The sequence below is a fragment of the Haliaeetus leucocephalus genome, unplaced genomic scaffold (assembly GCF_000737465.1).
Source record: "Haliaeetus leucocephalus isolate CR32 unplaced genomic scaffold, Haliaeetus_leucocephalus-4.0 Scaffold626, whole genome shotgun sequence".
Lineage (NCBI taxonomy): Eukaryota > Metazoa > Chordata > Aves > Accipitriformes > Accipitridae > Haliaeetus > Haliaeetus leucocephalus.
The window spans coordinates 4,003,247-4,015,582 of NW_010973062.1; the positions used below are offsets into that span (position 1 = coordinate 4,003,247).

Here is a 12,336-nt window from a genome sequence, read left to right on the forward strand (position 1 = left end):
AATTCTAATTCCAGCAGTACCTGTAGATAATAAAGTAAAAAAAAAAAAAAGTTTGAAGGGAAAGAAATTCATGCTGCTATTTAAAGCTTTCATATGACTATTGGAACTGAGACTTTTAATTGTTCACTTTTATACTTTGAGGTTTTCTTTTTCCGGAAACTCTTTGTAAAGGATGAGGAGTGAGAATTGTGTGACTTGATCCTTGATGGGATTGAGAATTTTGCTTTGAAAGGAGATGGTAGAGCACTCTCATAATTTTTCCCTGATAAGGGATTTGGAGAAAAGGGCTAGGGTGAAGGGAGTTATTACCAAATGAGAAAAAACTGTTTTGTTTTTCCTTTATTGCTTACTGGAAGATTCATGCTTGCTGCTTTTCATATTCTTTCATTTCCTTTACTAACAGGTGTCATGTCCATCTAGTAGTTTTCTTAGGAACTGGCTGTAGTTAGCAATTACAACTGTTTCAGCTGTTAGCACTACAGTTTCCAGCCAATGATGGAATGTTCTTTGGTCATTCAAAATCATAAACATATGATGAGGATCCAACTATGCTTTATTTAGATTTTTTTATAAGTGTCACTATTAATGACTAAGACTATGTAATTATGATATGGCCTGACACAAAAAAGCATAAGAAAAAATTTACAGTTATATTCCTGCTGTCTTTGTTGTAAACAGTAAGAATAGCTGTATACGTGTGTCATGGGCTGTAACTTTTCTCTAAAAATTAACTTAATACTTTACAGTTCTTTCATTCAACCCACCTCTGCCAAACTGCATCTTATATTGAAGCTGTCTGATTAGTATTCATTATTTATAATGGCTGACAAGTTTAGTAAGTGGGATTGCGCTTAAAGTTCGCTCAGCCTCCTGTGTGAATAAAAATAAGTGTCTTCTGCCCCCGAGATTGGCCAATAGAATGTTTAAATATCTGCAGTGGCCTTTGGTCTTCTTCCTTTGCAGCTTCCTCTGCTTGGAAGAAACAGTTGTATAAATCTCTACCTTGGTGTTGCATGCAATGTGCTGTTGTACTTCTGGAATATTTTGCTATATTAAAAACAAGTTGAATAGCTTAGTGCAAATAATTTTATTTTACAGACTGTTAGAGGAGAATTTGGGGGTTTGACCATTTAAGGGGAACTGTACTGTTCATGTAGCTTACTTCCTTTGAGGTGGGGAGTTTAGGAACAATGTTGAGGACTTAATTTTGTAAAGTAGTGTTTAAGGCTTCAAAATGGATTCTGTCTAAGAAACAAGTATTTTTGCTAGGGTAAGGGCAAAAGTATTGATTATGTTCTTCAGGCCAGCTGACTTGTGCTTGGCAAAATTCATCTTGGTAGAAGACAAGGAATTATGGCTGTAATGGCCTTTGTGATGCTACTCTGGACTGATACTTGCCTTTTAGGGAATAGAAGAGGTTTGGGAGGAGGAAGGGTAGAGTGAAGTAGTGATGTAGGATCAGGGATAGACCTTGTGTGAACGTCCTTCAAATAAGAGTCCTCAAGAGGCAGCCAGCTTATTCTAAAGCACTATTTGGAAACGAAGATGTGGAGCCCTTCCTGTACATGGACATGGCTTTGTGGCATTGGCACTCGAGAGATGGAACAACTAAGTGAGAAAGGATGGAAATAAGGCACTTGAATACTGCACTGATCATTCAAGTATATATATATGGCTTTAGATAGAAATATTGCTCCAAGTGTTGTTACTTCTAAGCTTCCTATAAGTCAAAGTTCATCTAGGTCAGTAATTCAAAGGCTAAGTAAATTTTTGAAAACAGACACACCAGGTTTTCTTCTGTGTTGCTTTTAAAGATGGATCTGGAACGTTATCACTTCTCTGTGCGTTTCTGCTCACCCTCTAGTAAACCAAGTACTGTCACTTGTTTCACCTCTCCTCTGCAGGTGTAGCACCTGTGTTGCCACAGGGCATTCATTAGTTCCTTTGAATTGCCTGTTTTCCACTGAAGTATCTTGCTTGTCCCTATATTGCAGCAAGTATGTAGGGAAGCTGGTGCTGACTTTTGATAGTAAGTGAATTTGTTCACACTTTCAGCTCTTCTAGTTAGATCACTTGTCTCTGAAGGTTTATTTTAAATGAAACATGAAAGAAAATATTTGTCCCCTTGTGTACACAAAAGCATTTCAAATAAACTCCAGTTGAGACAGCTCTATGCAGCAACTGGTTTTTTGATTATGCCAACACATTTGTGATAGTGCTTTAGGATTTTTACTAATGAAATATAAGTTGTGCAGTTTTTCTTTTACCTAGAACATAGCTTTAAAATTTGTAGTCCAAAATCCCAGTTTTAAACAAAACTGCTACAGAAGAGTAGTAGGTTGTTGCCTGTTTGTTACTGGTAATGACTCATCTGTAGAACTGAATGCCCCTCAACCTTTAAATTACCTGTTGGGGAAAAGCAAAAAGTTGTGTTTAAAAATAAGTTTAATAAAAGTGCCAGACCTTTCCATCTTGTCTTTTAAACATCTTTAGTCTGGGTTGTTTTTCAGATTGTCTGCACTGTCAGATGCTGCTGTCTCTTCCAGCTGATCGTATTCAATCACTGCCAAAAACTTGTTGGTGGATACTTGATTTCCTTAACTCCCCTCCCTCTCTTGAAAATACGACGAGTCAATTTTTTTTGTATGAGTATTGCTTTTATTTGTAATAGACCAGTTGAGGGAGCAGAGAGGAGTCACCAAACGTAGCTGAGAAACCTTAATTTATTACCGTAGATTTATATGAACCTAAAAAACTCTTTTGCTGGTAATTATAAACATTATAACTTCAGTGTTCTTACAAGTAGTTGGAGTCTGTTATCTCTAGATTATATTGCTTAACCTAGTATTTTAATTATTTGTAAATATAGATACATTTAAATCAAATGTTTAAATAATGAAAGAACTGATATACAAGTCTGTTTTCGTTTTCATAGGTAACAGTATAAGGATACTAGAAAAGTTTTATTAGGTAGTTTAGTGTTGCTGGATTAAAAAAGTGTTTTTTAAAGGTTGTTTTCAGGCTTTTAAATACTTTAGCCCTGCAGATGTCTTGGGAGAGATCATTTCAGCATTTTACTGTCCTAAGTATGCATCTTTATGTAGCCAATGGCAAGTTAGGCAGCTAATTAGCAGATGGATATCCAACCACTTCCATGGGTCTGGCTTTTAGCCCACTTTGTGTTACAGGATATTAGCTTGGGGAATAAAGTATCTAGCAGTGATTTCCCCCTCCAGTATACTAGAAGAATGCATTGCCTTTTCTTATTACCCTTTGTTTATTGCTCTTTAGCCAATTTCTGGGCCATTATCACTTGTTCTGTAAAAGCTAGCCTTAATTATATTTATTGAAATTATGAAGTATTATCACATACTTAGAATTCATTCCTATTATGTCGTCTAGCAACTGCTTTTAGATACTACATATTGGTTTATTTGCTGTTGTTACACATTCAGATAGCAGCTGTTTGTTACATTTTAATAGCACTCCAGTTTACATTTTGTTTACACATATCAAGGAATCATAATCTTCATTTCTGTGATCTTGTAAAGCTTGCAATATTTTAATTATAAGGCTTAATTTGACCAAATATATGTACAAGTTAAAGTATTATTTCTTATCGAACATTTTTTGTTTGTAAACCTATTCTGATTTTAAAGCATCTCATGCATTATTCTTAACTTTTGAAGTGCTAATGAACTTCTACTAGTTTTACTTAATTTGTATACAGTTGATTGGGTTTTTTTTCCAAGCACTAAGACAGAGATGATTGTCTTTTATCAAGAGCTCTTGGAGCATTGTTTTCAGCCTTTTGGTCCAGCAGAGAACTTTTTTCTCATTTAGAAATACCCAAACTTTTATTTGGCCAGAGCAAGGGTGTTTCGTAAAATGCTTTGTTTTCTTGCCACAAAAACTCTAGGAAGCCCTGTTACGAAAGAAATGCTGTCAAGTGGTTTTCCTCCTGCCTTTATCACTGATGTTCAATAACCATTCAAAACTTACAGGGTCAGGTAAGAGCTTTCTTAATAGAGCAGTGACATTATTTCTGGTTAGCCTCCGATATGTTATATTTGCTGAGAGCTCCAATGCATTTTTCATTTGATTTTTTTTTTGTTTGGTTTGGTTTTGTTTTGTGGTTCTATCATCTTTTACAGAAGGGATTTTTTTTTTTTAGTTTAATCAATTAAATCTGCTAATGGATCCACGGAGCAGTTATTCAGAAGTGTTTGCTAATGTTGTCTTGCTTTAGGAAAATATCCAAAATAATTGGATTGAGAATGCAGCATGCAAAGTATTTTTCCAATACCAATATTTGGAAAATCTGTATGTGAATGGTGCTGTATGCTCATTGTTGCGTATATGTGTGTGTTTTAAGCTACAACAGCTTAAGTGAATACTTCAACACAACAGAGAATAAGTACTTGAAGACAGAAGAATAATGAGCAACTCTGAGTGCTTGGCATATACTTTAGAGCTTCAAAATTAAACCTTTACTTGCTTGATAATTAAGCTTGTTATTTCTTTTTAGCTCAATCTTTTAAGTATTGATCCTGCAAAGATTTGTGCATGTGATTAACATTCAGTGGAAGTTTTCAGGTAGCTAAAATTAGGAAGGTTCTTCAGTCCTTGCAGGATTTTGATCTTGGATTCCTTAATGTTTATGTTCTTAAGAAATACTTAATTTTTTTTTTTTCTGTAATGCAAAGTATTTCTGAACATCCTTGAAGGGGTTTTGTTAGCTTTTCTTAATGGCATATTTTAAGTAGACATTGGGAAAATGTAACTTTGTTGGAGGAGTCAGAGGAAAGGAAAGGAAAAATATTGTAATGAGTGAGGGGAAATGAACAGCAAACTCCAATACAAGATTTCATAAACTTTGCCAACAACTGAAATACCACCATATTCACCCAACTTTGCTGCTACGTCACTCTTCAGTAAAAAATTAAAAACAAAACAAAACTGTTTACTCTAAGTGTTCCAAAGGGAATATATGAAACAGTGTCTCGATTGCAGTAATTCTTAGTGCTGTAACTAGTGAAATGGTATGAACTATCTTGCAACACTCTGAATGCTGTCAGTGTTTGGGTGTTAAGAACCTGATTTATTTTATATTAGCTCTTAAGTAGAAACATTCATTTGCGCATGTTAGTTATAGTATTGACAAGTATTGTAGGCTGACTCTTTAGAATTAGCATTACCAAGAGGAAGCTTTTTTTATAATCTCTTCTTAATAAATTACCGATAGTGAGGAGCTGACCCAAAACTTGAAGCTTGTCTTCATGCTTACCTGTCTTCATTGCTTGTTTATAATTATGTGCATTTGTCTGTGTGTGTGTGTATATGTATCATTCACTATGTACGTTCATACTTGTTTCTGCAATAAGTTTGTGACTTCCTAGGAATCAAAACTCTCAACTGGGTCTTTGTTTCTGTGGGTCAAAGATATACCTGCCTGGTTCTTGATTTGGTTTTTTTATTTTTTTTTTTTTTAATACCATACAGTTGCCTCTAGAGAATGAAAATCCAAAGAAGCTAGAAATGTGATGAATAAAAAAATAGAATAGTGACATCTGTGTTGCGTAAGATGTTCTGAAGTCAAATATGTTCATGAATTCAGAAATAGTCTCTAGGAAGTTCATGTTTATAACTACTACCGTGAATCATCTGTTTTACCGCAAAGAAAAATGCAAGCTATCTTGTGTAAATGTTTTACTTCGTTTAAATCACTTCTGCTGCCTGAACAGAATCTGTTACTTGTTAAGCCTGGTAAGATTAAAATATTAAAATATCTAATTTGTTGTTGTTTTCACATTGTAGGTTTTGACTTTTGCCTATAAGCACGCATTGGTAAATAAAATGTATGGGAGAGGTCTCAAGTTTGCCACAAAACTTGCAGAAGAGAAGCCAACAAAGGACAACTTAAAAAACTGCATTCAGGTAAGGTGTGTTTGGTAAAGTAACGGGCTATGTTCATGCTGAGTAAGCTTATAAAAGTAAGATCTAAGTCGTCTTGAATTTTTGATACCTTTTACATTGTAGAACTCACTAAACATTTTAACTTTATCCAGGCTTTTGTGACTTGGCCTCCATTTTTAGTAGTGATTTCTTCTTTCTTTTTCTAGAATAGCTAGTTTGTGAGTAACTGTCACTTTTAGCAGATTTACTTTCTGGAACTTACTTCAGGGCATAAAGAAAGTAGAGACAACTTAGCCAGAGATCTTCTGCATATTTAAAATCCCTTTATGTTGCTGTTTAACCACTGTTATGTTTACTGTTATTAATCACAGTTATTGCTAGTAGAATATAGGTGGAGAATTAATGGGAATTACTGTAACTCCTAGGACAAAATTTTTGTGCATTGAGTTGAAAGACTATAGATCATATAGAATGGTTTTCTTTTTCCCCTTTCAGGACTAAGTAATTCAAAGACCACCAGTTCTCCAATCTGTTATCTTTCTGATAACAGACATCTTTAGTAAGATGTTGATGTCAATGCATTGTTTATTGGAAGGATTTAGATTTTTAAAAGAATAAGACTCTACAGCGTCTCTTATTTTTTTTATGTTTGCTTTCTTATTTCAGCTCATGAAATTGCTTGGATGGACTCATTGTGCAACTTTCACTGAAAACTGGCTTCCTGTCATGTATCCACCTGATTATTGTGTATTCTAGAAAACCAACAATTGTAAACTTAAAGTGATTTTATATGGGGCAGAATATGAAAAGATAAGTTTGACTTTTTATTGGAACGCATGTTTTCATTACTGAATGCTGATTATTAAATTGTGTGTATTTATCAGTAAAGGCACCTGGGTACAGCTTAATACCTGTTAACCTAACTCCTGTCATCAGGGAGTTTCCTTATTGTGCATCCCATTGCTGGCAATGGATGTGTCAGAACTGCCAACACCAAGGATTTGGAATTAGGCTGGAAAGGCTTACTGCATGCATGTTAGGTTCTTAACTGTTACTTTTAACTGCAAACCTGTAAAAGCTCTGTATTTTTTACAGTAAACTGAATTTTAACATGTTTGATCTTAATTTCAATTGTATGAAGGCCTTAAAGCTACTTCAGGAGTAGCTAAAATCTTATTTATTAGATTAAAGTAACGGGACATCATTACCTGTATTGTTTGCAAGAGTTTACATTTAATTTTTTTTTTTTAAGAAAAATTCAACCTCTCAAACTGTTATAATGTGTAACTTGGAATTGCTGATGCATAGGTGCTCTTGTAAATCTTCATTTTGGAGTGATTTCAGGCAAACTCAAAAATCCATATGAAGTTGAGTATCAGGACAGGCTGATACATGTATAAAAGTGCCAGACAGTTAAATCTCAATCAGGTATTGTAAAGCTATACATATATGTTTAATAATGTTAAAAATGTAAAACACAACAGAATAAATGTGCAAAGTTGAAGATCAAAAACCACCACGTGCACTCTGATATTTTAAAAGATTATTTTATAATTAAAAAAAAGAATATAACGAAGCTAAAAATTGTATTGTTTTCTGAAAGATACATAAATGAAACTTGCTGAAGGAAAACACCTTACAAAACAGAAGTTCAGTGCAGCTCAGAAGATCAGTGCTTTCTGATAAAGCCTTTTTACTAACTATTGTTACTAACATTGTTCCTTCAGTGGCGTGAAATTGGTCTGTTTGAACAGGTCATATGTATCAGCCAGAGACAAACTGTTATTTCATTTGTCTTGCCAGTTTTTTCATAACTTGTAATGCAAAACTCAGATACAACTGCAACTTTACAAACATAAATGCACAGAAGGTGCACTGTAATGCTGCAAAACATTCCAAACCGTAAGGTGCTGCCACTAAATCAAAATTAGTAGTAGTTTTCTCTTTAATTCTCTCTTACTGTGGCTTTAAGCAGCTTGACATTTGATTCTGGAAATTCTGCTAGAATAGTTGTGTTAAATATATTGCCAAGTTTTTCCAAAAATTCATAGTCTGTAGTGAATCTGAATTTATTTGCCCATAGTAATACTGTTCCTGGCTTACAAAAATACACCATTGTTGCTAACAGCTGGTCCAAAGCTGCATGATGGTATACAACATCAGTTGCCAGTATGAAATCATAATGGTAAGTTGATACAGGAAAGTCTTCATTGAGGCCTTCTCCCCATACCAGTTTTCTCACTTCAGGTTTGTGCATATTCATGTTTTGTGTATTTCTTGAAATATTATATGAAAGATTTTCAAGAACTTCAGGCAAATCAGTAGCTGTAACGTAAGCTCCTAAAGAAAACATGGATTTGTTTCAGTTCATAGGTATGTAGTTGAACATACCCACCCATGGCAGGGGGACTGGAACTAGATGATCTTTAAGGTCCCTTCCAACCCCCAAAATTCTATGATTATATATATATATCTCTATAATCATAGAATATGATATATAAAAAATATGATATATATATATATATATGATATATTAAAAAAACCTTTATCTTCCTAACTCCCCTAGCTTCCCGTTCACCAATAACTAGGGTAGTTACTTTATTAACAAAACAGTATTTTACAATAATTTTCATTTTAAAAAAAGGCAGTGACAAACAAGGTTTGCTTCAACTGTTGCTTCACTGCCTTGAAGTGACAGTGGCAGATCTAGATCACCTTTCACAAGAAATCCAAAAGGAAATATGAATTTACTAACCTAAGATACAGGCCACAATGGAAACCAAGCCTGTTCCAGCGCCGATTTCCAAAACTTTTTTGTCTTTGAGGTTGAATTGTTCTTGATTTGATTCCAGATATTGAGATAAAGCCAGTGCCTAAAACAGTTAACACATATCCATAAGAGAGTAACAGGTAAGTTGCACAAAAATTCATTAGATGTTTTTATACAGGTTATTTTTTTTTATATATACAGTGGAAAACACTGAAGGCTGTAACATAAAAATGTAATATGGAAAGAATTATGATGTGTCCTGTTTTTTATAATAAAAAAATGTTAAACAGCTTATTTTTAGTTTTAGGTTTATGGGATGTGGATTTGCTACACACTTTTATACACTGTGAGTCCTCTGACAGCTCAAGGTAGGCAGTGTTTGGATGTGAACCATACAGTCAGAACAACAAATGAGGTTTAACAATATGTAAAAAGTAATGTTCTGGTTTATTATCACAAATGTTATGGTTTATTATCACTATCACAAAGTAGACTTAGGCTTCAGTGAATATTTTTTTGAAAACAGATTTTTTTGTTTGTTTTAATTTTTTTTGCAAAGGAAATATTAAAAATTTGTTATTTACCAACACAACACACTTGTCTGTTGATAATAGTGTAAACTTTAAAGAAAAAAAAAAAATAACCAGCAGCACTGTATGGAAGTATTCCTTATTAGACTTTTGTAAAGGTCTTATCAGTAGGACATAAATCAGCTGTTTATAAACATCATAAACCGATGCCAAAGAAATTAACTTCCCCCTTTTGCTTCTCTTCTTTAGAATTGTGTTACTGTTACTGTTTTAACTCTTGTGCTTTTCATAATGCAACACTGGCTACCTGCTCTGGGAAACCTGACAGCTAATGAATCACCAGTCCAATTTGTGCAACCTCTTGATTTTCTTGGAAAGTTTTACTGTCTGCATTCTGACACCTGATTAATGTGAGAACTGATGATCTGACATTTCAAAATAAGATACTGTTTCACCCACCCGTACTCTTTCTCTATTGTTTTGAAATTGTCTGCCATTTTCTGTGAGCTTTTTCAATAAATGTGGATCTGAAAATTTTTGAAATCCTGATTTGCATGCCTATCAGTTGATCCTGTCTTCCCTCAAAGGCAGTTTTCTCAGTCCACATAAAACTCTGTTTTTAAGAGCGGGAGAAGCAAAGACTGAAGAACTGTTTGCAAGTATGGTTTTCCATACTGCAATGGAACTGTTCCAGCCTGGTCTTTAAAAGAAGCATATTTAATTGTTTTAACTTCCTTTATTTAATCTCCCACTATTTTCTTTTTCAGCCTCCTTTTTGTACTGCTGATTTGTTTACTTCCCAGCAGTGACTGATTGGAAACATGGAGGAAGCTGAACACTTCTTCTCGGGTTCCCTTTCTTAATTTTTTTCAATATTTGCATCCAATTTACACTTAGGTGCCACAGTTCTTTTGGCGTGAACTGGCAAATTAGCATGAGGCAGAGCTTTCTGCTGAAGTACTTCCCGACTTTGTTCTGCATAGGGAAACCTTTGCTGGGTTGCCGTATCACGTACTTACCCCCGGCCATACGACGGCTCCAAAGTGTTCTATGGACTCCTGAATGACGATCTGGTGGCCAACGTACGTGTAGTGCTCTTTATCAAAGTAGGGCGAAACTCTAGGCACCCAGTTCTGCAGTATTTTAAGAGTTACTGGTGAATCTGTGAGAGAAAAGATGAAATTTGTATTTTTATATGCAGGTGTTTATATGCAGTTTTTTAAAGGGTAAAAAGTATTTTGTGAAAATAGTCTGTAGACATACAGACTAGAAAAGCGGTCAGGCCGTTGGCCTTGAGACTAGTTGCTGTCCAGAAGCGGACAGTCTGGCTGGCCAGGGAGTGAAAGGAGCAGTGCTCGTTTCCTGCCGCTCTGAGTGTTTGCATGAGCAATTTACAGATAGAAATGAGCCTTTTAGAAAAATCTACTGATTCAAATATATAACTCTGCTAATGACAGCTAGAAGACTTTCAGGACCTAGGTAGGTTGTATTTTGGGGTATGCCATAGTTCATACTATGCCAAAGTATGCCATGTAGGTGTTGCTGGTGTAGTTCTCATTTGTGGGGCCAACAGATCTAGAACATTAAGCTTTTTACAAAAGAATTTAGGATTTACCTCCTACACTGACGAAAACCTAGCTCTTTTTAGTGGTTATTTTTTAACCATTCTTCCACAAAAAGAGGGTTGTAAGATACTCTTTATGTTGACAGCTACAGTGCTGTTCAGTGAGTCAGTACTACAGTTGTCCTTGCTAGCATGTCTCATCATAGTGAGTAGGCTTGTAGGTGAGATTTTTCAGGAGAGCTCTGCCGAACTGCTTCATCTGATCTCACTGACAATAAGGACGCTTTTCTGAATGAGCGTACTGTTGTTGGAAGCCTGCTAGCAGGATATGCATAGATGATAGAAAATTAACTTTTAACTGCAAAGAAAAATTTTGCTCTGGCTTGCGTGGATTTTAATTGATGCCTGCCTGGAATCCTTGGGAGGTGTTTGAGCAGTTTAGCCTGTTGAAACTTGTAATACCACAGCTTCTACAATGCCAGCCCAATTAATGTATATTATAATTGTATCTCTGATTGTAATTGAGAAATAATTCTTAGATGTCTAAATAAAATCCAGAGACCTTTTTAAGCATGCATCTTAATTGTGGAGATAGTCTTTTTTGTAGATTTAATCTGATAATAAATACAAACATAAGGGGAAATGGTGGGTAAAAAATAGAGATCAAAAGGAAAAGTCACACAGTGACTTCTACTATTTGAAGACTGAGAAAAATGAAAGTTTGAAATGCTAGCATGCCATAGCAATTGCAGTATTTAAATTGGGTTAAACCTGAGCCCGGTTCTGCTGTTGATGATGCATGCTTGGAGCTGCAAGTACAGTTTTCAGAGTCACACTGCTCTTCACAAGTTTCTTCTTCCTCAGTTTGGACGTCCATTACTTTTTGAATTTTGTTGGGGAACGGTGGCTGCTGTGCCGAGATCATGGCAAAAGAGCTGAAATGGAAGGGGAAAAATAATGTTGTAAAAGCTTGCGGGCACTCTTGTTGCATGAGGTATGACTGGAAGAAGACAGTGAGTAGTTTGGGTGGGCTTTGATTTTGGGGTTTTTCAATGATGGGTTGACGGGACAGGAAGCCATGATGTGAGGTGACATTCCCCACTCCACTGGAAATTGCTGTGAGCACTTTCTGGTAATGCAGTAATACTATCAGAGTTTTTATTTTATCATGCTTATCATGTTTATTATTTTACCATGTTTGTTTTATCATTTATGCAAAATCTTAGCATTATGTCACTGAACCGATGCCAAGAATCAGTCTGAAAAGTGAGCTGCTTGCTTACTCCTATCAGTTGAAGCAACAGCTGAGAAAGATGAACTGTCTTTTAATGTCTATGACTTTTTATCTGTGTAATTTACTATGTCCCAAAGAACTTGGGACTTGGCATTCGTATGATAAAACTGGTTAATTTGCTGCAGCCAGTGCTCTTGATTTTGTCTCCTTGTATGCAAGTTGCCTTCTCTTCTCTGCCTTTTCCTGCGGAACAGCTAACTGAATTGCCCTGAAATGTAGTGAACTGCAGGGTATGCAGATTGCAGTCAGGAAATAATTGCAG

General features: G+C 35.3%; 2 protein-coding genes across 5 annotated transcripts in view; one reads left to right on the top strand and one right to left on the bottom strand.

Moving 5' to 3' along the window:
- The window catches only part of TPP2 (tripeptidyl peptidase II), a 56,754-nt gene extending 48,914 nt beyond the window's left edge, over positions 1-7,840 (top strand). For 3 of the 4 annotated variants that reach the window (XM_010578306.1, XM_010578304.1, XM_010578307.1), the window contains 2 exons: positions 5,818-5,937; positions 6,583-7,839. In XM_010578306.1, coding sequence (XP_010576608.1) covers positions 5,818-5,937; positions 6,583-6,672 — 210 coding nt within the window. In that variant the 3' untranslated portion in view covers positions 6,673-7,839. Of the gene's footprint in view, positions 1-5,817; positions 5,938-6,582 lie in introns of all 4 variants that reach the window. The other variant, XM_010578303.1, reaches the window with a different exon arrangement.
- Positions 7,841-7,843: 3 nt separating this feature from the next.
- On the bottom strand, positions 7,844-11,705 carry METTL21C (methyltransferase like 21C). Its single transcript, XM_010578302.1, has 4 exons — positions 11,552-11,705; positions 10,236-10,378; positions 8,672-8,789; positions 7,844-8,256 (listed from the first exon to the last, which is right to left on the bottom strand). The coding sequence occupies exons 1-4, from the start codon at positions 11,703-11,705 to the stop codon at positions 7,862-7,864; spliced, it is 810 nt and encodes a 269-aa protein (XP_010576604.1). The 3' UTR covers positions 7,844-7,861.
- Positions 11,706-12,336: the final 631 nt, after the last annotated feature.